This window comes from Trachypithecus francoisi, unplaced genomic scaffold (genome assembly GCF_009764315.1).
Source record: "Trachypithecus francoisi isolate TF-2019V2 unplaced genomic scaffold, Tfra_2.0 Lachesis_group15, whole genome shotgun sequence".
Classification (NCBI taxonomy): domain Eukaryota; kingdom Metazoa; phylum Chordata; class Mammalia; order Primates; family Cercopithecidae; genus Trachypithecus; species Trachypithecus francoisi.
Window position 1 is genome coordinate 107,378,958 of NW_022681460.1, and position 26,935 is coordinate 107,405,892.

At 38.9% G+C, this 26,935-nt stretch overlaps 1 protein-coding gene across 9 annotated transcripts in view; it reads right to left on the reverse strand.

Moving 5' to 3' along the window:
* RBFOX1 (RNA binding fox-1 homolog 1) overlaps nucleotides 1-26,935 on the reverse strand; it is a 2,535,170-nt gene that overhangs the window by 91,688 nt on the left and 2,416,547 nt on the right. For all 9 annotated transcript variants that reach the window (XM_033235808.1, XM_033235804.1, XM_033235807.1 and 6 more), the window contains 3 exons: nucleotides 24,267-24,359; nucleotides 22,503-22,563; nucleotides 12,530-12,583 (listed from right to left, as the gene is read on the reverse strand). In XM_033235808.1, coding sequence (XP_033091699.1) covers nucleotides 12,530-12,583; nucleotides 22,503-22,563; nucleotides 24,267-24,359 — 208 coding nt within the window. The remainder of the gene's footprint in view (nucleotides 1-12,529; nucleotides 12,584-22,502; nucleotides 22,564-24,266; nucleotides 24,360-26,935) is intronic.

Genomic DNA, 26,935 nt, shown 5'->3' on the forward strand with positions numbered 1-26,935 from the left:
GTGCTATAAGAGATGTACTCTACATACATGCTTTTTTCTTATCAAACCCAAGAGGAGATGAAAGCTCAGAGAAAAAGTATAATAAAGCTAAACTATAAGCCAGTTTTGTCTGACTCCAAAGCTTAGACACTCTCTCTCAAAGCTACACCTGTTTATCAATGTTGATACTTGGTCCTGAGTTGATAAAAACACAACCTTCAGCATGAGAATGATCAATACCCATTGCCCGCATTACAACAAAGCCACATCTAAGAATTCTGAAGCTGCCATCTGGCTGGAAACACCTGACTCTTCCAGGCTACAGATGTTAGCTAGAACCTCCTGATTATGTTTAAGAATTTGCAATAGGGTTTTAAATCCAACCAAGGAAGCCTTTGGGCAAAATGTATCTTCTACAGATAAGAAAAATCCTACTTGTAAGATGGAATAAGACAGAGGAGGAAAATGAAGGGAGGAGAAATAGTGAATGTTTGAGATTTCTATAGTGTGTTGTTGAAAAAGCATAGGCTTTGAAACTTTTAACTTTGTTTTGCTTCCTGACCTTGCTGACTTCAAGTGAGTTGACTTTGGGTAAATCGCTGTGTTTGCCTCAGTGTTTGCATCTGTCAAATAGGGACAAAAATGTGTACTTCATCGAGTATTACTGAGGATTAGAACTACGGCATGAAAGTGTTTGGCAAACAGTAATCAGTAAGTGAATCAACAATAATCATGGAAATAGCAATTGTTATTGGGTATCTAAAACAATGATGCTCTGAGGACTTATTTTGCTTTTAAGAAAGGAAATAGCAAATTTATAGCTATTCAACTATTTTGTTTGGCCACTAAACAAAATGCTAAACATAATAGTTAATGACAAATATTTTAGTATTAAATAAATTGCAAACACTTACATTTGAGAGTTTTAATGTGATAAGACGTGTCTAGCTTCTAGTGGGAAGTCAGGGGACAGATCCTGGGTGCCTGGGCGAGGATTCCTATCTGGCAGAGCCACTGTGGACAACCGTGAGAAGGCACTACTTGCTATAATCGAGACATAGTGCCTCTGATTTGGGATATTTCACTTACTTATCTCTCAGCCTGTTCCTAAAAACATTTTAGTTTGCAGTCTCTGATTAGGAAAAAAAATTAGAAACTATCGTTCAACTGAAAACAGTGGAGTTTACAAGTCTCTGCAAAGAACCTAGAAGGCCTTCTATACTCCCATCTCATCTTAGGAATAAGAGCCTCTAAGATGCTGTAAGAGCCTGAAAACCTATGTAGAGAGGCTTGTCTGTTACTGCTTCTTGCATATTTCAAGTACTATTACAGAACTATTTAGGAGGGACTCTATTTGTGGAATGAGGACGACATTCTTCATCTTGAATTGCCGTCCTAAGCCTTCTCAGATTAGGCTTAAAATTTTGACCTCACTTTTTTGGTGAGAGTAGAAAATACACGTCACCTTTCAATCTCTCAAAGACTGATTGGATGAAGTTGTCTATGCCTGCCACAACACACACACACACACACACACACACACACACACACACTCCCCCTTCCCCTGTTCTGGCTAAAAACAAACATAATATTTCAGCTGGTGAAAATCATTTTCAAAAATGAAAGAGAACTAATAGGGAGGATTTCAATCTTTACAATACCACGTGCACATCAAACAAACACTAGAATCATACAAATGGGTTTTTTTCTCCAGGGGAAATATCAGTAATATTGGGGTGTTCGTGTTTTAAAATGATACTGGGTTTAATACAATAAGTGTGCATTGATTAACCTTTGCGTCAGATTTAAATGTATAACCCATTAACTAATTTAATCTCTCGACAAAATAACAGCCGTTGGCATTATTCTTTGAATAATCCTTGTTTAGCTTCCATAATGGTATACAGTTTAATGAAAAACTCATTAGAATGTAGCATACAGCATAATTAATTCTGGCTGATTCTTTTGGTGTAAATAGCTAATGCAGATGCGGAATTCCGTTTTCCACTGGCTTTATTAATTTTTCATAAACCAGTATTTCGACTGTAATGGGTTATAACAATTCCATGGAAGTTCCAGAAATGCATTAACTGTCATCGATGTAGTTACTTAAAGTAGGGTTTTGCCATTTGTCAGTTGGTTCTTCAAAACTACATTTTCAAAAGACAAAGAATAGGACAGCTCTGTTTTATACTTAGAGAATGAGTATCTACATATAATTAACAGAAAGGGTATTAAACATTATTGGGTCAATTTATTTGTATTTACACACCAACTTAATTGGTTGGGGGAATAAGAGTGAACAACAAATTTTGAAAAGAACCATAAAAATGGGAAGCAAAAAGTCTTTCGAACTAAAGAGTTTATAATCTAATCAGTTAAAACATTTAAAAAAATCATGTCGCCTTGGGTTTGAAATTGCTGGTAATTTACTTTCTTAAAAGATTTAGACAAAACTGGGAAATAAGTTTCACAATAGCCTTTGTCTCAGGCACTAGATTAGTAACTAAGAACCCAATCTCTAGGGTTGCTGAGTAGTTGATAATCTGCTCCTAAGTCTCCCAGAACCACAGGGCTTAATGCACAATATTAGTAATAATAAGAGTCTTAATTATAAGACTGTTACTCACCGTGAGTATGGGTGCAAGTGCTAACTCACCAACAGGTGTTTTACTTATTTATTTTTAATTTTTATTACAGCTTTCAATGGCTGCCTGCCACTGAAAGGATAAATTCCAAAATTCAGATTTCATTATGTAAAATTTTCAGGTCTTTTGCAACCTTTCTCTAGAAGGTACTCTCTGATCTCAACAGATCAATATTTCTCAGCCTTTGGAAAAAACGCTAACTTGGCTCAGAAATTCCCATCAGTAGGTATCAGGTGAAGATCAAACATGTGTATTTTGTTTTAAGTTCTCTCAATAGATTCTAAAGATAAAGGTTGAGAAACACCTTAGGACCTTGCCAACCACCTCCGTATTCCCTCCTGCAATGATCTTTACCCACTTTCTTGCCAGGTGAACTCTTACCCTTTAAGACTCAATTTATACCACCCCTTTGACTCCTAATGCAGAGAGTCTTGTTGTTTCGGCTCTAACAGGTATCACTGTGTACTACACACTCACTGACAGCTTGTTTTGCATCCTTCTCCTACCCTGTTGACTTCCAGAGGGAAGGCCTCGGTTTGTTTTGCTACCTCAACACCTAGGATGGTGTCTAGTGCCCAATACTATGATTCTGCAATAAAAGGCGAATTCATGGAAACAAGTAGTAAGTGTTAATACATGGTCTCCTCTCTTTGACCCTTCCCTGATGAACATCAAACAACTGAATGCCATCCAGCTAAGATCATGGGTTCATGCAGTATATAACGGCTAAAACTGTACAATTTAAAAAACCAAAAGAAAAACTCTCCAGGGCTTAACCCGGTGGCTTGATGACCACTGAGCTCTTCCAGCCAAGCTCAGCAAAGTAGGGACACTGTTTTTGCACAGTCCATAAACTAAGAATGGCATTCACATTTTACATGTTTGAAAAAAAGCAACTATTCTGTGACACATGAAAATTGTATACAATCTAACCTTCCATGTCCTTAGTTTTACTGGAAAACAGTCATGCCCGTTTCTTTACATATTGTCGATGGCTACTTTTACACAGGAATGGCAGAACTTGGTAGTTGTAACAGGGATCATAGGGATCACAAAGTTAAAAACACTGTGTGGCCCTACACTGAGAAGTTGTTTGCAGACCCCTGCTTTAAGCTAACAAGCTGCACATTCTTTACTCTTTCAAAACTAAATTTGGCTTGTTTTTTCCTAGAGTCAAGCTACCCAGTGGTACGTTCTTATGCCATCATCATCCTCATTACTACCATCACTATGGATGTCACTATATGTTGCAAGTTTACATTTTTTTTTTTAAAAAATGGTTGTGCAGGGAAGGGTTGACTATAGCAGGCCTGGGCTACCTCAAACCTTGCACATTTTCCAAAACAACTTGTCCTTAGGATTGGACTTTGGCCAGATGCTGGGAGATGAAATATCAGCCCTTAGAATATTCTCTGCCTGATAAGACTATTTTTGGGCCAGGCATGGTGGCTCATACCTGTAATCCCAGCACTTTGGAAGGCTGATGTGAGAGGATTTATTGAGGTCAGGAGTTCAAGACCACCCTGGCTAACGTGTTAAAATCCCATCTCTACTGAAATAAAAAATTAGCTAGGTGTGGTGGTGGGCACCAGTAATCCCAGCTACTTGGGAGGCAGAGGTTGCAGTGAGACAAGATCACGCCCCTGCACTCCAGCCTGGGTGACAGAGTGAGAAACTCCATCTCAGAAACAAAAACAAACTTGTTTTTGTATGCCTTAGGCCTTGGACCACACCATACAGGTTTGATCCAATTGTTTATGGTAACCATTTATGGTGAATTCCTGTTGGTCACACCTCCATAGCGTGGGCTGAGGTCTGAGAGTTGGTCAGTCATGCAGATGCAGCTTGCCTATGTGAGGAGCCTCTAATAAAAACACTGGACACTAAGGCTCAGGTGAGCTTCACTGATAACACTATGCCTGTGCTATCACATGGCATGTCTGGAAAAATGAAGCACAGCTGTGTGACTCCACTGTGAGAGGATACCTGGAAGCTTTAGCTGGGTTTCTTCTAAACTTCACCCCGTGCACTTTTCCTCTTTGCTAATTTTTCATCTGTATCCTTTTGTCATAATAAACTAACTGTGAGTGTAACAGCCTTTTTGAACCCTGAGTCCTTCTAATCCATCATCGAACCTGAGAGTGGTCTTGGGGACTCCCGACACAGTTGTGCGGCACAAAATCAAAGTGTATGCTTTTCCCTTCTGGAGTCAAACACAATACAATGCTCCAAAGAGGAAACATTTACATGAAAGTCTTCAAATTCTTTGACTGCCATTCATGACTGTAGCTGTTCATACATTATTAGTGGTAGCAACCAGTGGGGCATGAGAGTTGTTAAGGTATTCCATGAATATGTGGCATGTTGAATAGCGTCAATGAGGACAGAATTTCTCAAACCCAGCACTACCGACACTTAGGGCTGGATAACTATTTGTGGTCAAGGAATGTCTTGTGCATTGTAGGGCATTTTGAAGCATCCTTGGCCTCCACCCACTAGATGTCAGCAGTGAATGACCCTCCCCAATCCCCACCCCCACCACCATCGAAGATGTATCAATGAAATGTTTCCAGAAATTGCCAAATTCCCCTAAGAGAAAGGTCACTCCATGTTAAGAATCACTAATCCAGGATTTGGGTTAACTAAAGCATTGGTGGGAGGCAACCTACAGCTAAAAAATAAGCTTTAGAATCACAAAGATATAGCTTTGGCCCCACTCTTTAACTTCACAGTCAGCACCCACTGGCATCGTAACTTCACTGGCTCTAATTTACCTGCCAATGGAAGGTAACAACACTTCTCCTGAAAACTTCTAATTTTAAGTACATACATGTAAAGGTCTCAACATGGACTCTGGCATGTGGCAGACAACGTTAAATGCAAATGTGTTTTCATTGTTATATTCTGTGACCTAATGAATAGAAGACACTGAGGACATGCCCTCATCTACGCCTACCACGGATGCTGCAGAGCAAAGAAGTGAAAAAACATGGGCTTGAAAGTTAGAAAAGAAGGCCTTTATATAACAACCAGATTTTTTCACATCGTAGTTCTGTGATTTGGCAAATGAGGTAAAGCTTTCCCAGAAACGTTGACTTTATAATTTGATCATGAAAATAAGGGGATGGCATTTTCTTGAGGATTTGAGGTGAAACAAGGTGTTCAGCACAGTGCCTGCACAGAGCAAGTGCCTGGAAGTGGCGTGCTGTTGCTGATGGTTTGAGTTTCTCACTATGTGGACAATAGTAACTTAAAACTTCCCCTGTGAAATTTATCTGGAGTCAGATACCCAAACCACATCCACCTCCCATAGCCTGGATGTGAGCCTTCTTGTATAAGGACCATCTTGACACCCCCTGCTTTTGCGGGGAGCAGTTCTTGACAGACTTCCCACACACAACAAAGAGAACCAATTTATTTCAAAAATGCAGTTTTTAGCACATCAGCAAGTACTGATCTTATCTGAAGATCAAAAAACGCCACAGGCTTCATCAGAGATGAGCTGCATTCCCTCTGTGGGATCTAGAAGGACGCAGATAAAAATTAAGGCCAAATATGGGCAGGGCTGGAATAAAGTCCGATAAGACAGATGTGGGGAGGAGAGAAGCAAAGCGAACTGCAACCAAAAGGGGAGGCAAAGGTAAACAGATGTACAAGATAAACTCTTTGAAGTGGAACATTTCCAGGCTGAAAATCCTTTGCTTTGGGGACTAAAATCTGGACTCTCCTGTTCCAGTTCACTGAAGTGCACTGCATTTGGATTTGGCAGATGTGTAAACGATACAAAACATCTCAGAGCCAAAGGTCATTGGTTCATGAGGAGCTGCTCCTTATGGCCATGGTTTTGAGTCTAGTCCTCCCGGTGGGTATGGGAAAATATTGGAGCCAAGAGGGGTACCTGAATATCTGCTGCTTCGAAGGGCTTGGATGGTAACAGTTACCCTGTAAACCCACACTGTGCTCTTTTACCCCAAACCGGGCATGCTTTGTACCCAGGACATTTTTAGCCAAATCACCCCAAGCCCAATGCCAATATAAATAAAACAGAGCAAACCTGTGTCAGGGACCACAGTGATCACAGGTGGGTTCCAGACACTCTTACTTTTCTCAGATGCTATTGGATCCAAATTGTAGGAAGGGAATTGAAAAGAGGTACATCTAAACGTGTAACTAAAGGTCATTCTCTTAACTGTAAATAGACTCTTGGTGGTGGAAGTGCGAGGAAAAAAATGCGAGGGAGCCTTCATGGACCTTCTTTTGACCCAATTCTGAGATGAATCATGGTTCACCCCGGCCCACAGAAAACCAGTACCTTCGTATGGTTAATCCAAGGTCAAATACAGTTGCCCTTTTGAGATAAGCAATCAAAGAGAGTTATAGCCAACCTCTTCGTTTCTAAACTTCATACTGAGATCCAAATCCACTTTCCTATCACTTAGCCCAGCATCAAGTCATGTGATCTGTGGCCAGGTCCTTTCTGACATGGATATAATCAATCGAGGTGACTTTGGTGATCACATGAACCTCTTCTATTTCTATTTTACAGTCTGCGAAGTTCTCTGATGCTCATCCTATTATCTGATCCTCCCTGTAACCGCAGGGTGAGTTTCTTTCAAGACCTGACCACCTTTCAAATGTGACTGCGCAGTCAGGCGTGCCGTATTTTTCATTCGTGTCATTTTCTTTTTCCTCTCAAAACCAGGAATGGTTGCTTTCAGACGTATCCATTCAGAATCTCCTTATTCTCCCCAAATTCCACTAATAATAAGTATCCCTAGGGGTAGTTTTTGTTATCTTCAAGGTTTTCAAGTTGGTTTACTCTGCATCTCCTTAATTGTATGTTTCTCATCTTTGGGACCTAACTATATCTTAGATCTGCATTTCCATTAGAAGATCTTTGCCTTTCCCTATTGATCATGTCTCATGGAATAATTTAACTCAATTCCAATTTCCCTTTGCAGGCGGGGTGCTCTCCATCCATGGAAGTGAGTTATGTGTGTTCAAGTGGTGCGTCTTATGAATCTTGTTAAGCTTTGCTGCCTTATAGCCCCACTGATAGAATATTTAATCACAGAAATGAGTTGGCAGATATGATATACAACGTGGGTGAGCTTTGCAGTGTGTATCTTACTGACAATTGAGAAACAGATAAATTCACTGTTTGTCAGCACCATGCTGACAACTTTGTATAACCTTCTGTTATTTATTTTGATTTTGCTTTACTTATTTATGAAGATTAAAGGAGCCATAAATCAACAGTTTCATTGGCTGGATATCGTGATTATCTTTAAAAGATACTACTTTTTAAAATATATATTTTTTATTAGAAGACAAGGGAAATTCTCACAATGACAGGGAAAGTGTAAGAATCCCCTCTGAGGCCTCTTCCTCCAGATTCTTGGAAATACTATTTTTAATTACACTAAATAACACGAGGCCTCCTACTGGGTACAGATATTCCCAGTCTATTTCTCCTTACTGCCTTCAATTTTACTTAAAGTCTAAAGAAGGGCCGTAGACATTGGCCAAAGGCTTCATGACTCACCTGGATTTCTGTGTGGGGACTTATCCTCATATGTCTTGAATAAACCCCAATGACTCTGGAGATGATTAGATTTAGAAATTATCAATGCTGTTCTTGCTTTATAGAAAACCACCCATCTCTCCTGGGAGAAGGTATATATTAATATATGTCATGGGATGTGCTTATGTGTGTGTATCTGTCTGAAGACTGGCACGGCATAAGCATTGAGAAGGGTTTTTATAAGTATGACTTGATGAGAATTCAGAAAAGAAAAACCATCCAAAATATATTAGAAATTTCTCAGTGTTTCCTTTGCAATGCATGTGTGAGGGAGAAGGAATGTTATAATTTATCAATGCAAATAGTAATTAAAGGTCCTCATTAAGAAGTGCAATGGCTCTTTCTGCCCTCACCCGGAGTCTGCAATAAAAACGTACTCAGGGAGTCAAAACATTACATACAAAAATCAATAACTTGCCTTTTTTTTTTTTTTGTTGAGATGAAGTTTTGCTCTTGTCACCCAGGCTGGAGTACAGTGGTACAATCTTGGCTCACTGCAACCTCTGCCTCCCAGGTTCAAGTGATTCTTCTGCCTCAGCCTCCCAAGTAGCTGATATTACAGGTACACGCCACCACGCCCAGCTAGTTCTTTTGTATTTTTAGTAGAAACGAGGTTTTGCCATGTTGGCCAGGCTGGTCTCTAACTCCTAAGACCACTCTCCTCGGCCTCTCAAAGTGCTGGAATTACAGGCGTGAGCCACCACGCCTGGCCAATAACTTGCCATTTTATAATTAAAAGAGAAAGTAAATGGTAGGGACAAGTCTACTAAATTAGGAAAATTACCTTTAGGAGAGACTGAAAATATTGATTTTAATTTACAAAATATGTGAACTTTTCATGCCCCATTCTGAGGCAATTGGAGGCTGGGTTGTTAATTCTGCATAAGCTTCAGAAAATCAAATAATTACACTATGGGGATATTATAAAATATGTCATTAACACGCAACCTTATATAGAGAAATGACTAATAAGTCTGGCTTTCTATCTTAAGCAGATACAGAGCTAGCCTACTAAAAATACAAAGCAAATCAATGACAAGGTCTTCATTTCAGCTTTGAGGCACACTCAGAATTGCAAGATAAATTCAGGCTATTTTTATAGCTAGGGAAATTTAAAATGTCCCATAAATTCTTACTGATGGATATGTAGATGCATGACAGTGATAATTACATCTGGATACGGAAATGAATGCACTCTGCATCTACCACTTTGCAGAGGTCCATTCCATAGATGCAGGTGCCTGAAACTTCAGATTTAAGTCAGCCAGGCTTTCAGTGTTTGCAGCTTTTCAAATATTTCAAAGGAATTGCTCGGCAGTGTAAAAATTACAGCAACATGTCTCCACATTTCTGAATATCATGAACTCTATCTACATACAAATGTACAGTTGAAAAGGAAAGCGTGTGGAATTTCCGGATAATCTAGATAGTGGCAGCATGAAACACAGATACTCAGATTTCTCGGGTAACACTTGTGAATATGGTGGTGGTGGTGGCAGCTAGAATAATACAGAATGATTATGTTACTTCTTTCATTCCATTGGTTCGCACACAGAGCAGTAGCATGATCATAGGAGACAGTCATTGGAATCATGACCTTTAATATTAAAAAAAAAAAAAATGAACAGGCTGGGTGCATCACTTGAGGTCAGAAGTTCATGACCAGCCTAGCCAACATGGCAAAACCCTGTCTCTACAAAAAAAAAATTAGCCAGGCATTAGGTAGCAGGCACCTGTAATCCCAGCTACTCGGGAGGCTGAGGCAGGAGAATTGCTTGAACCCAGAAGGCGGAGGTTGCAGTGAGCCGAGATGGTGAGATCGTGCCAACCTGGGCAACAGAGCAAAACCGTCTCCAAGAAAAAAACACAACTCACCAGTATCAACTAGTTGTAAAGAACATGAGTTCTGAGATGATCAAAGCCTGATTTCAAAATCTGGCTTCCTCCTGACCTGCTGTGAAGTCTCAGAGCAGTAATACCAACTTTTTGTATTTTGATTTCCTTATTTGGAAAATTGCCATGAGGATAAGACACATTAAACTTATCTACAGTGCTTAGAACAGTGCCTGGCCCATAGAAAGTATCTAGTAAATATTAACTTACATTATAACATTTTGTCTTCCTCTAACCTAATGATCTAACTTCTGAGGCTGAGCCCTGAGCTAATCCGAATAGCTGCTCTAATGTTCTAGAAGTCATGTGGATTAATTTATTCTCATATGTATAAATCAGTCCGAACCGTTTCTGTCATCTTAATGTCCTCCTAAATACCCACAGATATGTTTGTGGCTTTGAAAGCACAAGTAATGGAGATAGTTGGCATTTTCTTCCTTACTAGACCCAAGGGTAACTGACAACTCCATTGCACAGGATCAGAAAAATGTAAAAATGCATTTCTCCCTCTTCACCACAACGCACGCATCCATACCCTTCCTCCCCACAAGAAGGCTTACTTGTTCTCCACTCGACTATTTTAGGCTGAAAATATGCACTTGGATATGCGCATATAGACAGAAACTGATATTTCTTTAGTCTACTCCACTCATGGGCCGTGCCTGCTGCACAGACATAGAAGCTGTTGTCTGACTCTTCTACCATTTGGGGGATTTGATTGCCTTGCAGCTTTGCACAAAGATGTATTCCAGCAATACATGCCATGTTCTGTGTGTTCCCTGAATAAACTACCATGCCCCTGATGCCAGAAATTAACAACCCCTAAATGAACATGCTGAGAACTAAAGGACTGGTACTCTCATCAATGAAGAAAAGAATCTCTTCGTCTCATAGTATACTTAGAATTTAGCGAAATATGCGGCTAACTTTTCCTGCCTGGCAAAGCGATTAACATACTCATTTTTATTTACTAAACGTTTACAGGGGCTGGCTACACACCACTCTTCATATATTAATGCATTTAATTCTAATAAACACCAATCAGTTTGTTACTATCATCTCCATTTAACAGATGAGGAAACTGAGGCACAGAGAGGTAAATTAACTTGCCCAGCGTCACACTGCTAGTGAGTAGGGGAAGCAGAATTTGAACCTGAGCTGTGTAGGCATGGTTTCCATGTTCCTCACTCAGCAGAGGTGTCTTCTCAGGAGGGTGGGGTTCACAATATGATCATGGAAAGCCTGATGGCTAAGTCTGTTCCCCCATAAGACTGAACACAGCTATTTTGCAGCATTAGAATCTCTGGACTTAATCCAGGCTCCTGGTAAAACTCACACATGAACAACTCCAAACTCGCCTATGCAAAATCCAGGAATCAGTTATCCTGTTGAGCCTTTCCAGATTTACCATATTTTTTAACTTAAATTATGTCAGACTGGTTGTTGTGCCAGAGTAGCTAAGTTTTCTATGTTCCCTTGCCATCTACAAGGGTCAGTGTTTAGTATCAGGAGAATGACAAAAGTTAGGCAGCCCAGGAAGAAACAAAGCAAGGGGTATGACTTACCGTCAAGAGGTTACTAAGGGTGTGGCTCTAGATCAATGGCTTATTTATTTCTCCTTATTAAAAAGCAAAAACCACATCAAAGACTTCTTTTAAATATCCATGTGGCAAATCTACTTCTAAGGTACTAAGTATTCAATACAGCCTTGTTCACGAGTAAGGAGACATACAGGCAGTAGTGACGGGCCAAGCCTAGGACATCAAGACATGACATCTCAGTCGCCACTGCTTCTGGGTTATGCTCTCCCAAAATTTCTAAGAGAATGGAATTGGTGCTTAGGCAGGGAAGAGGTGAGGAGAGACACATATTCTGGAAGGCAAAGTAGAGAGAAAAGGAATTGCTAAGGGAAACTGATGAACGAACGAAGACAGACAACTTATTTTTTTTCAGTTATCGAAATAGGCTTTCCCTTGGCAATTCCAAATCACTCCTGCATTATCGGAATAATGAAACCAGCTCAGCTCTCTGCTTTGCCAGGAAAAAGAAAATGCCAAACCAAATAGAAATGTATGGCTACAACACACATTCAGGCACATTAAAATACAATGGGTGCGAGCAGCTCTCCATTTGTTCAATACACTATTAAACAAAGTCACAATGCTCTTTTAGGGCAAAATCAAGGTGAATCGTCCTAAGGAGCAGTGGCTCCACGCTGACCCCCCCATCCACGAAAATTACACGATTCCCTTGTAATTTTTCAACTGTTTAAAGCACTCTTGATTTTGCCCAAAGAAATCATTCAGAACTTGTTAGGATAGGAATTCACTTGCTTCAGGTTATTTTACAAAACCCATTCATTCTTGGCAGGCAAAGCACATTTAGAAAAGACCGAGAAGACTTCGTGCAAAGAGAAACTCTTTACCTGCATAGAATTCGGGACTGTAGACTGCACCCACAACTGGATTCAATTTCCAGCCTTAAAACAAATACACAAAAACGTTATCACATTTGATTCAACATCTTACACAATTGCAAATGAATCACAAATCAAATGGGTTAAAGTATCTTATTTTGTATTTTAAAATGTAAAGGAGGTGTTGTTTGGGCAAGCATAAAAATATTTAAAAATCATACACAAGAAAATAGATTCACGCCCTTCTTTGATTTTCTGCCAGTGCAAGTTAATGGAATGGAAACTACTGACCAGCCACAAGTGAATCCTTTGAAAATGACATGGTAATTAATTTTCTACTCTATCAATATTTTTTAGAACTACTATAATAATTTCAATTTTTTGTCTTCATATATCACTGCTAGATAATCCATCACACCCCTCTGCATTAAGTTCACAAACATTAGAAAGCTTGCATAAACAAAATTCTTGGCAGCAATATATTCTAACAATTGTCATTCCTAATTATAGTTGGAGAATTCCAAAGTGCTTCGTGAATACCAAAGAAAATGATATTTTATCCCCTAGAGATTTACGGTGGAATACATTTTAATGTATTCAGGAGCTGTAAAAAATTTTTAATCAATGCATGATATCTAAGGTAACTTTCAAATAACCTGTATATATGCTTAATGGAATCCTGTAATTATCCAAATGTTCTGGATGGAGAGGTTTTTGTAAAATGAATCCTGGCCCTTTAGAAATCTTTACTCACAAAAAAGAGCATACAAGAATATTCACAAATTGGAAAGCACATTACATATATGCTGGGCATTATCTAGGGAACAATTTCGAGAGAACGATCACGTTTTAGGGTTTTGTGATTGTTTCCTGCTCCTGTTGGTTAAGCCTTTATAAAAGCATCCATGCGGGAGCTGGGTGCGGTGGCTCACGCCTGTAATCCCAGCACTTGGGGAGACTGAGGCAGGCAGATCATGAGGTCAGGAGTTTGAGACCAGCCTGGCCAACATAGTGAAACCCCATCTCTACTAAAAATACAAAAAATTAGCCAGGCGTGGTGGTGGGCACCTGTAATCCCAGCTACTTGGGAGGCTGAGGCAGGAGAATTGCTTGAACCTGGGAGGCAGAGGTTGCAGAAAGCTGAGATCACTCCATTGCACTCCAGCCCAGGTGACAGTGCAAGACTCCATCTCAAAAGAAAGAAAAGAAAACTCCATCCAGGCCAGACACGGTGGCTCATGCTTATAATCCTACCACTTGGAGAGGCCAAGGCAGGCAGATCACTTGGGTGCTAGGAGTTTCCAGAGATCAGCCTGGCGAACATGGCGAAACCTTGACTCTACTAAAAATACAAAGTAGTACCAACTAATCAGGCTGAGGCATGAGAATCGCTTGAACCCGGGAGTCAGAGGTTGCAGTGAGCTGAGATGGTGCCACTGCACTCCAGCCTAGGTGACAGGGCGAGACTCTGTCTCAAAAAGAAAAAAAAAAAAAACCTTGAAAGACAGAGGAGGGTAAGGTGTATACTCCTTTGCTCTGAGTCCTTGAGCAGAGGGTCAAATACCAAAGATCCTTTAATAAATCTTTCTGAGAAAAGGCAATGATAAAAGTTTGAAAGTGAAGGAAGATATTTTTGACAGTAAGAACTCTCTGAGGTTTGCAGAGAAGAGAGAGGTGTGATTTTTCTGCCCCACCTAAGAATAGACCAGAGGTGTTCCTAATATCCACTAAGGAAAACAGAGGCTCACTAACTCAACAGGCCAGTATGTCTGTTGAAATCCCGAACTTTCTAAAACTCGATAAGAATGTTTTCTAAGAACTTTCAATTCCAACCTGAAGAAGCTAGGTGGCTTACAGCCCCTGGGTTGATCTTAGAATAGTTTCTCAAAGTGTTAACACTTCGATTACCTGGGAGGCATATTTAATTCCTAGGCCCCATTTTTAGAGCGAGAGAAAGAAACATGAAATTCTGAGACCTACTGCCCTACCGGTTTCTGAAATTCCATACTGACACCCTCCTCTCTTGTATTAATCACATCTTGCCTTATAAGAATTTCTATAGTGATGTAAAAATAAATATTAGTTCAGACATTTCAGAATGTGTTTTATGAGTATGGAAATGACTTCAATTTGACCAACTGAAATTCCACTGCTTCCTTTTTTTTTTTTAAAAAAAGTCCAATTCCTGAGGATATGGAAATTAATGTCTACGTTTCAACTTGGAATCTAAAAAAAAAGTACAAAAAACTAGTTGAAAATAAAGCTGCAGACATTTAATGTTCTTTCTAGTTTTTCACAGAAACCTAGAATTTGTGAACTCAATCTATATGGGGTTATGAATAATTATTAAGTGATCACTCCTCATCTTTCTACTGTTCCCCATCTCATACCCTACTGATGCTCCCTACCTCTTATTGGTAGTGGAGATGGTGTCTTTTCCATGCTGTTCATCTAAGGTTTTGTTTTTTGAATATCCTTACTACCTTAAATACTTTCTTCTGCATCTAAGACTTGCTTTTCCTTTTCACTGAAGGTATACTTATCAATGAATTTTGGTGTAGCTCTTAAAGATTGTAAATTTGCCAGTGGCCTCTCATTTTTCTAAAAATAAAACAAAAAATTACAGATCTCTCAGAGGCATTTGAGGCTGCCTAGAAATGATGTTTATCTTATCTGCCTCCCTACGTATCCATCTATCTACTGACCTTTCTATCTATAAACATACCTATAATCTGTCTATCCATCTATAATCTGTTTGTTTCCCTGTCTTTCTGCAAGTTATGAGTTTGCAAAGTCTACCCAAGGCAATCTCTTCATAAAAAAACATAGAAAATAAATGATATTCTCATATTCTCCCTCATCAGGAGATCTGTGCTATCTCATGTTTGCAAGTATCAATTGTGAGAAATGCAATTGATAAAGTCTCCTCTACAAGAAACCAACTGGGAATCTGTGTGCCACAAAATGAAATGCTCTGGTCATCACGGGAACATGAGTGCACATGTCAACCTTCTTCCCATCCTTGATCCCTTCTAAACAAGGCTACCCCACTCCCACTGCAGGAAACCAAAGTCCTTTCTGAACTCTACAACGCATGTGAAAACCCAACTTCTAGTCTCCCTCTTCTCCGTCTACTCATGAAACCTGTTACTCAGCAAGTCCTTCTCCCTTCAGCAAATGGCATCTCCATCTACTTGGTTGCTCAAAATAAAATTCTTCATCAATACTTCCTTGATTCCTCTCTTACCCTCATACCCCATGTGCAATCCATTACAAAATCCTGTTGGTTAAAACTTGAAAAGTTCTTCCCTCCTCCTCCATTGCCACCACTGCAGACCAAGGCATTCCTATCTCTGCTTGGACAGGTCCAACAGCAGAAATGCCCTAATTCTCACTGTCTCCTCTTCCTCCTCCTTCCCCCCTGTCCATTCTGGTCATGGTGACCAAAGCAATTTTTAAAAGAACATCAGCTTTGTCATCCTGCTACTCAGAGTTCAATAGCTCCTTCCCAACTTACGATCAGCACACGTTTTACCTTACCTTAGTCAAAAAGCACACACTGACTATTAACCAAACTATTTGGTACCATTTCCCTTTGTTTCCCTGTCCCCTTCTCTCCCAGCTACAGTGACACTGGCCATTTTCATCTTTATAAAACCCCCCAAGATCACCGTATATCAAAGTCTTTTTGTATCCACTTCTCCTTATGCTTGGAGAACTCTCCAGTTCTTCACAAAGTCGACTTGATGTTATTTAGGGCTCTGGAGTCTTTTCAGAACATGCCAGTTAATGTCACTTTCCCACCTCCTCTTAGAGTTACTCTTGGATTCCACGATTCCATTCCCAGTTTTATTTTCTGCATTGCCGTTAATGCTATCTGGATTTAACTTCTTTCTTTGCTTGCTCTTAATTGTCTTTTATAACCATTCTCCCTCTATCAGAATTAACAGTCAAGCAGGCAAGACTCCTGTCCAACATGAATCTCCAGCACCTAAAACATTGTTTGGCAAAGTAAGCATTCCATAAGTATTTACTTGGTTTTTCTGTAAATAAACTAAAGGAATACAGAGTTTTTTCCTAATAGACTAATTTTTTGTTGTTGTTTTTTTGGCTCTGATTATGTCTCCTTCCAATTTTCAAGCACCTGCTTCACATAGGGCTACATATTAAATAAAGAATCCTGTTAGGGATGACTGTTGTCCCGGTTGCTTAGTTGAATTACTTTTTTGATGTAGGCATTTATTGCTATACACTTTTTGATTAGCCCAGCTTTTGCTGTATCCCATAGACTTCGGCATGCCATGTTTCCATTTTAATTTATATCAGAAATTTTTAAAATTCCTTCACTGACCCAGTGGACATTCAGGAGCACACTGTTGATTTTCCAAGTATTTGTACAGTTTCCAAAGTTCCTCTTGCTATTGATTTCTAGTTTTATTCTATTATGGTCTAAGAAAATACTTGATATAGTTTAGATTTTTTAAAAATTTTTTGAGACTTGTTTCGTGGCCTGACATGTGGCTTACCCTGGAGAATGTTCCATGTGTTGATGAGAAGATGTACTCTGAAGCTGTTGGATAAGGTATTCTGTAAATGTCTGTTATGTCCATTTGGTCTGCAATCCAGCCCTTGAAAATCACCTCCACTCAGACTTACAGAGCTCATGTGGGCTTATGTAAATGCATGCAAATCACATGCAAATGGACCCACATTCCCTGTGACTCCTTCTCGTACCTGGAAGAGACCCTTGGGATAACTCTGCTGGAGATAAGAGCCTGCACTGTCAGGAAGATGAACAAAATGATCCCATTTTTAATTTCTTGGGCAGTTTGTGTATGTCCCCAGGCCTTGCAAATTCAGAGATTTTGATCAAGGACATTAAACTGAACAATGAGGCTTACAACAAAAGGAGAACAGCTAATAAGGCCCACTGGTCCCAGCCTCCCAGGTCCCCTCCAGCCCTGTAACAAGGCAATGGAGCAGAAACCAGACGTCTTGGGTTCTGGCTCTGTATCAGACACACAAGCAGTTTAGACCCCTCTGAGGCCGGGACTCAAGGGGCTACATCCAAATTGGCACTCCCCTCTCCAAAGTTAGCTTGTCACAGGTCAAATGTCAGCATTTCTAAAATATGCTGGCTAAGACCTCCAGTGTTAACTGTGACTACATTGGGTGTTAAAAGACCAAGTCTGAATGTGCACACAAAAAACATGAGCACAGGCTTTCTCTAAGGCTTTGCTGGGTTACATATCAAAGAAACGCACTCCAGAGAGCATCCTTATGTACACTACAGGAGTTACAAAAACTGCCTGTCAATGCTTTCTAAGACACATACTAAGGATGACAGAGACCCGGCAGCTGACACGATACAGGAGGCAACTCTCAAATACCAAACAAAAAGAAGCGAGGTGTGCGTTGGGTACAAAGGTGTTTTGTTTGGGTTCACTCAGTATTCTTTAATGGCGTGTATTTATTGCCAACATTTAAATTCCGTCTAAAATATGGGATTTCTATTTCTCCTGAAACATTGGTAGAAATGGTAACTTTAAGCTGAGAATCCCTCATAGACAGACTTATTAGAGGTGGCCAGGGGCTACTGCATTGAACTCCCTACTTAGTCACATGTGGCACTGCTCCCCATCGTGAGCCTGACGGGGAGATCAAATGTTTGAGATCTTTTATTGTTACTTTGTGGTGGTAGTGCTGTTGATTTTTCCTTGTAGATAAGTATTTTGCTTTACTTCAGTAAGGAAACCATAGCCAGTCCCAAAAGACTGAGTTTTTCAAAGACTCTCTATTTTACCTGTTCAACCCCTTTTAGCATCTGAAGAATTGATCCTTAAACTAGGATCTATCAGGGAATTCAACTATCCATGACAATAAAGGAATAATATGATTTAATATTGAGGCTGTGTAATCAAATACTACTGGGCTATAAATAGTAGTAAAAAAAAATCTTTTAGGGCGCTTTGCATGCCTAGCATTGTGTTGAGTACTTGATCTCTCATAATTATCACAAAGAACTAGGATGTAGTTCCCATCATTTGTTTAGTTCCCACTAGAGAGCTGGCACATGGAGAGCTTAAACAACTTGCCTACAATTCAACAGCCAGTGAATGGCAGAACTGATACTGGCAACAAAGTCTACCTCTCTCTGGAGTCTTGGATATGTTTGCCCCATTTTCATCCTTCCTAACATCTCTAAGAAAATAAAAAAGCCACGTCTAGCACCCATGCTTCCCCAGTATCCAGGAAATCCTTGTGAATTCAGCTCTCAATCTTGTCATGCAGATCCAACATCCGATCCCCAAAGAATACAGCAAACCCCAACTCCTCCACGTGGGTAGGTGTCCTTAGGAGAAATAGTCCAATTCCCTCTTAGTGGAACCTTTCAATAGAACATCCAGAAGCCTACAGCTCATTCTACAGCTTTTCCTTATGTCATTGTTTAAATATCCTGAGAATAGTATCCACACCCTCTATGTTACTAACTATAAACCTCTCTAACAGACAGGTATCCCATCACATTTAGAATTCAGTCTTTTTTATCACTGGAAACTTTGCAGCTGCTAAAACTTTTTCTGGATATGTGATTGAAGTAATGTATGAATGTGATGCTGGCATTGATAACTATATTTCATCACGTGGAGATGACCTGAAACTTTGATAGCTCTAGTAATTTATAATTTTGCTGAAGTACAATTCCTATGCTTTGCGAGAATGAAATATGAAGCTAATGAGTGAACCTCACCGATGGCTTAATTTTCTCATTTCAATGTGACTTTATTTGTCCTGACTTACCCTCTTTTGCCATAACTCTATCCTCCTGCCTATTAAGGATTTGAAAGGGCCCTATATTTTATCAGTAATATTGTATTGCCACTTAAGGGAATTTATTTGTAGTGGCGATACTCATGAGTTGAAACGTGGGACTACTTTTCTTTGAATACCAAAGTTCTCCATAATCTCCACTACAGAAGCCACAGTCTTTATATAATTAGAATTGACATTTGTGTTTTAAATAATTTTTTTTTTTTTTTTTTTTTTTGAGACGGAGTCTCGCTCTTTCGCCCAGGCTGGAGTGCAGTGGCCGGATCTCAGCTCACTGCAAGCTCCGCCTCCCAGGTTTACGCCATTCTCCTGCCTCAGCCTCCTGAGTTGTGTTTTAAATAAATTCTACTGTGTCTATCCATCAACTCCTTAGGTGCCACACTCAGTATGCGTGTCAGGAACAATTCTGAGTTCCCTTTTGCAGGTACATGAATGAGAGACCTGTATGACTTAATCCTGGAAACTGAGTGCATGGCTACCTGGAATGGGACATGGGATGTGCAAGGCAACATCTGGCAGGAACACGAGGTTGCACATTCAACAATTTTTTTGCTGTTGTAGTTGGTTGCCACTTGAGTGCATTTCTACAAGAAGACAAAGGGAAAGTGATGCCTGATAAACACAAGCCGGCATGGTCGTAAGATTTTGTAACTTCGTAATAAAAAGAAAATGCTAGGCCAGAAGTGGTGGCTCATGCCTATAATCCTAGCATTTTTGGAGGCCAAGACAGGCAGATTGCTTGAGCTCAGGAGTTTGAGACCAGTCTGGGCAACGTGGTGAAACTTCATCTCTACAAAAAGTAAAAAACTAGCTGGGCATTGTGGCATGTAGCTGTAGTCCCAGCTACCAGGGAGGATTGCTTGAGCCTGGGAGGCAGAGGTTGCAGTGAGCCAAGATGGTGCCACTGCCCTCCAGCCTGGGTGAAAAAGTGAGACCCTGTCTCAAAAAAAAAAAAAAAAAAAAAAGCTTTATTACTTGATCTTCTCTAGCCTCAACGTTGCATCTCTAAGGATAATCATGTCCTCTTTACAGGACTTCATTTGTGTCTAGTGCACTTAAAATGCCTCACATAATGCATACCTCATGTTCTAGAAAGGCTAGTTATTTATAAACGGGCTTTGAATTGTGTTTAAAAAATCCTACAGGTCTAGTTTTCAGTCCCTGGGCATAAAATTGATCAATAACTCTTTTAAAATAAATATACATGCACATGGCTTCTGGAATAATAGTTGGCTTTTCTTGCTCCAGTTTCTCACTCAGCACACATGAGCAGCTAGTCATATACAGGCTCGCATGTGCCTGGGCAACTGTGCAACTTTGTAATTAAAGACTATGCCCAACTATCAGGTTGATGTCACCATATTTTAAATCTAGCAAGTTTCAGAGTCACTGCTTTTACCCAAGTAGAAAGGCTGTATGACACATAAATCAGAGGTTTGCTTCAGTTCAGCACTGGGCATTAGAAGTCTGGTGTTGAAGATAGTCTATACCATTTAAGGGCATGTCTTGGTTGATAAAGCTGAGAAAAATGGTCAGGAGAATAAGCAATTCTTCTGGTCTTTCAACTTCGAACCCTATTATATAGATGGTATATCCCTGTTTAATGATGCCCCTTTTAAAATTAAGAGCAAACTGACTGTCAAATTGGTAGTCACTGGCAAAGAAACAGGAAAAACAAAACTACCGAGTGACAATACATTGTTAATCACAATAAAACAAAACAATGACCTAACAATCAGTATTCAGTTCTGATTGAACCCATTTATCTGTTTTGTGTAATATTATGTAACCACTGAAATGAATTAGTCTAATCTGTATATATTAACATTGAAAGAACTCTATATAGATTTATAAAAACCCAATTATCAGGTGTATCATGATATTATTCACATAAAAATGTATACAATACTGTGAATACTACAAATGAACACCTATTAACACGCATAGGGATGAATACGCAAAATAAAACTATAGACAGCAATCTGTAATAGTGGCTTCCTGTAATGGGGAGGTAGGAAACCAGGGTGGCAATGGAGTTATTTAAAATATATTTTAGACTTGTCTTTAATGTTTCTTTTAATTTTTTTTTTTACTTTTAAAAAGTCTATGTCCTTGTGCAATTAAAACCTTAGAAGTATAAAATTCCATATATCTCCTTTTGATGTAATAAAGTTATATTATTTTCATAAACCTGAATCAAAGAAAAAATGTTTGCCAGTCTCACAATTTAACAGAACAATTAGCATTTTGGCATGTTATCATTTATCTAAAGTTATGCTATAAACATTTATTTCAATTTTTTAATTATGAGACCCTTTATGGTCTGTATCCTGCTCATTTTAATGGGCATAATATTCTACCATGTGTCTATACTTCAACTTCATTGCTTTAATTTTTGGTACAATTTAAGTATGTGATTAACACAGTGGCAGATTTCTCCCCCATATATCTTAAGAGATACTTATTTTGAGAAGAATTAAAGAATCAAAATGTTTAAACATTTTTAACGTCTCATATGTGAATGCTTTTTAGGAGTTTTCAGAAATTTTATTGATAAGAACAGAAATTGCATGGTCCTGATGGGGTCTGCAATACATAGCAACATCCTCAACGAGTCCAAAATAACACTGAGCAGCCCAGAGAGGAAAAAATACCTCACTCACACATTCTGATAACCCTGTGGAATTCAGACATGAGGTATCCTCCAAACCACTTCAAATGCCTCATCTTTCTGGACAACACTCAAAGACAGAACAAATTATGTGATTGCACCTCTAGGAATGATTAGTAATCAACGAGGAGATGGTGTTGAAAACCAAACAAACGAAACCTCCAATTCTCCCCTCAACTTACTGTAATAACCAATTAACTTATCGAACTAATTTCCAAATAATTGCTGCATCTCAGTCCCAAACAAGAGTTATTCTAGAAAGAAGGGAAAACGGGCATACACACTTAACCTGAACACCCCATTTGCCTTTGTTGTGAAAATAATCTTACTGATGTAGGTGGTTCACTGTAGCAGCAGGTCAGTAGTAAAAACAATGTCAATGCCCATCAAACACAGCTTATTGTAATAGAATCTCTGGTTAAGTTACTTGAAGAGTTAGAGGTAGAGAGAATTTCTTGTAAAAGGCCAATCTCTACTTACCATTTGTATAAGGGTTGACGGTCTTTTTATTTGTCATTACACGTGCTGTGGCATTATTTACCTATGTACATAGAAAACTCAAATAAGCACATATTCTAGGGCCAGCTCCCAATTCAATTAGTTGCATGCATTATGACCGTGATTACTTATTAAAAAAAGAAAACTGAAAACTAAAATGCATTTTAATTTATAAAAGGCAGTAGGTGCATAACAAAATCATACATTTTTAAAATTACATGTACTTCATAACCATTTAACTTACAAATCATTTCAATAAAGCAATGTCATATCAGTAAGTTTAATAAAGAGACAGTAAAAGCAAATTAAAAGATACTGCATAATTGAAGATTTAAAAGCATGCGTGTACTCCATGGTAACACAGAAACAATATTTTTTTAACATAAAATAAAATTTATATGAAGGAGCATGCAGTGGAGAAGAGAGAAGAGACAAGGTACAAGGGAACATAAATGTCAAAAAAAGGGACAAACAAGTCTTAGCCGTGTGCAACACTTTAAGAGGAAAGAACCATCAGGAAAGCAACATCTAGCATTCAACACTTGGAACAAGAGCCTTTTACATCGCAAGAATTAACAAAATCATTCAAGCTTTAAAGTCACAGCTAACAAAAGGATAAAAGAGAGGGTGCATTGTTTAACACAATATGGAGTTAACAATCTGAGTAAGATGTGCACCGGTCATAACTCAATCCAGTCAGTGCCTCCCAGGCTAGCTTAGAACGTACACTCAATTACAGGCGTACCAATATCCAAAAAAATAGAGCATCAAGAAAACTTAATACGACAAGTCAAAAAAATTCACGTGGTATATATATGTATATAGATATATCAGCACTAAATACGTGAAACGGCAGATGGACTTCACCACTTACCATTCACCACCATCGCCAGCATGGGTTTGTATACAGTTACCATGGTTACTGAGAGTTTGGTGAGGGGCCTAAGCGTTATCGTCGAAGGGGAAAATGAAAGGCAAAATATGCAACATCTTACTCCAAAGACTAAAGCATTTGTAACTGGTATTAAAAAAAAAAAAAAATTTAACAAATATGACCCTGTGGCTATGTTGCGGGAGATCCCAGTGGCACAAATAGCAGACTCTGAGTGTCAGTATTTTGGTATTTATGCTTTCAGTGAACAGGGGCCAGATATTGAACAGGAAATCCTGTTTGGTTATTCACTTTGTTATCAAAAGAATAAAGAAATTCAAACTGGCTTCTTAAAAAAAAAAAAAAAATGAGAGGTTTAGTAAAAACCTCTCATTTTTTTTTTCCAAATAACAAAACAAAACAAAACAAAAAATAGAATCTTTTTTGCTTTCTCAATTTGGTTTAATTTGCAAACCACTGTGGATCCCTCTTCAACCCTGAAGTGGAAAGAAAAAGAAAAACAAACTGTTCTGTATTTTGTTTGGTTTGCAATACTGTCTATTCTTTGGAACCTATTGCACCCATTGATTATAAAACATAGAAAATAACAACAACAAAAAAACCCTTTCCGATTAACCTTTCTTTTGTCTCACGTTTGCCATCCACCTTTCAGTGGTAATAAGAGTAACATAATAAAGTAAAATAAAAAAAAAAGTAAGGCCAGTTTTCCTTTTTATATAAAAATATATATATATATAAACAATGAGGGGGAATAGGGTCACATACAAGACGCCAATGATGCATCTGGAACAACGAATGAGCGTGAAGCAGACATTTATAAAAAAGATGAAAAGGAAAATATTTTGAACATGCACCTCGATTTTACGGCCCTCTACCACGGTGCCGTGTAATTTCTCCCTCGCCCTGTCCGCATCGGCACTATTTTCGAAAGTTACGAAACCAAATCCCTGCATGCAGGAGGGAGAAGGGAAAACAACATGCAGATTATTATTTCAGTCAACGACCACTTGGTAATGTTCTCTCGCTTTAATTTCTATTTCTTGTCCTGGCTTCAGTTCTGTAACATGCAAATTAGAGAAATTATAAGAGTACTGAGATGTGCAATAATTAAGCGACAAATGTGAACAAGATACTTTTTTCTGTCACCAGTTAGCTGTAACCCCTGAAGTATTCAAAGAAGGATACCAAAAATACCTTTCTAAATGTCACTACAGAAGAAAATAAATCTAACGAAAAGAAAATGAGATCAAAATAAATTTACAGTGTCTTCACAGAGAATAAAATGAAATAACGAGGAAAAGAAAAGGGAACCACTTTTTTGACATGCAAATTAAAAATAAAATAAAATAAAACGTGTGCACAAAATTCAACAATGAATGCCAAAATCCTCTAACATTGCCTACAGAGTCATGCCGTGTGGTTTTAAGAACATCTCTTCTTCATGCAGTTTTAGGGTTATTCAAATTTGTCAATTCTACAGCCTTTACTTCTCAAAAAAAAAAGTTAAAAGCCTAAAAAAGGAAAGACCTTTTTTAATAATAAATCTTAAACTCTTCGGCCTAGTAAACAAAAAAGTCACATGAAATGAATAGAAATAAACTTCAGTTGATTAATACAAACAATTCAATGTTTGTCATCATACTTTCCCCACTCTTCAAATTGCATACTTGCTTTTGAATCTGACAATCCTCCATCCTACTTTATTAACCAGAAAGGGAAAGGTGTACGCATATTGTCAAGTTCTGGCATTAGGTCAATATTTACTTTTCATATCAACAGGTAGCAAAGAAACTTTGTTAATAGAATGTAATTTGTAATAATATTCTGGCCACTTCCTCTTTTACTGATAGATAACATATATACCTTTTAATTTACCACGGGTACATTGGCTTTTAATATTTCAACCTCAAAAATCTACCCCACTAAACTATATTGTCAAAATCCATATTTTGTCTTCACTGACATTGTTCCTAAGTACAGAAAATATGACACATTATTTTTAAAGCCCCTAAAAATATTTGTACATCTTGTTCTGAAATATACACCAACCTTTTGAACAATTTCCACATAAATATCCCCAGCTCTTTCTGATTGTTCACTGTAAACTGGGTGAAATCAAGCAATACATTGGGGCTCCTTTTAGCATCAAATAATCCATGTTGGCACCAAGTTAGTTGGGACAGTGTAATACCCAGTTTTACTAAAGAAATGCACAATAATTACAAATACATGGTAGTTACAACCAACTGATGATAACTCCCAATCCTACATTAGATCTCTATAATGACCTCCAAATTTAAGGCTAAAGAGCTATTGGACACAGGGTGGGGAACATCACACACCAGGGCCTGTCGGGGGTGGGGGCCTGGGGGAGGGAGAGCATTAGGAGAAATGCCTAATGTAAATGACTAGTTGATGGGTGCAGCAAACCAACATGGCACATGTATACCTATGTAACAAACCTGCGTGTTAGGCACATGTACTCTGGAACTTAAAGTATAATAAAACAAAAAGGTATTGTCCAATGGGCTGGCTAAGGGAACTTTTCAACAGTCAGGCTCATCAGCCACAGAGGACAGGGGATGTGGATGTATTCCAGTGAGGGTAGATGATTATTGGTCAGGATTCTATAGATAGCTGTACCTCAGCATCCACTACAGATTAGTTCCAAGACACCCTCGCCCCAGATTCCCAAATCCTTGCATATTCAAGTCCCACAGTCACTCTGTGGAACGTGAGTATAGAACAAAATCAGCCCTCTATATACGGGTCACACATCCTGGGAATACTGCCTTTGGTTGGAGAAAAAAATTCACGTATAAGTGGACCTGCACAGTTCAAACCCGTGTTCAAGGGTGAACTGTATTGAGAAAAATAACGTTTCTTTAGGGGATTGAACCAAATTACCTTCCATAATCTTTCCCATCATGAAGGTCTGTGATTAGGATAAGCCTGAATTATCTGATTCATTTAAGACTACTTGCTGTGTAACAGAAGGGTCTTAGTTAGTCTTGTGCATGCACTATGCTCATATTGGGTAAGCTAATATACTCGCTAACTGTATAGTTCGGAAATGATTGTTTTTCAGAGGGAAAAAAGACAGAATTTAGGGGAATTTCGCTCAATTTGACAGTTCTAACTCTTGGCCAGTATCTATCAAACTTAGCCGCACATCAGAAGGAACTTGGCAGCACATTAAACATTGAGATTCCTGAGCCTTGCTTTGGATCTACTGGATTAGAATCCCAGAGTGGAGTCCAGAAATGTGTTTACTTAAAATGAGTGGCCCAGTGATTTGATTTCCATGACCTCTCATTTCACTATGCGTGATCAAAACCATCAAAAAAAGGTTTTGGGCCAGGCATGGTGGCTCACACCTGTAATCTAAGCACTTCGGAAGGCCAAGGCAGGAGCATCACTTGAGCCCAGGAGTTTGAGACCGGGCTGAGTAACATGGCAAAACCCCATCTCTACCAAAAAAAAAAAAAAAGAAAAGAAAAAATCAGCTGGGTGTAATGGTGTG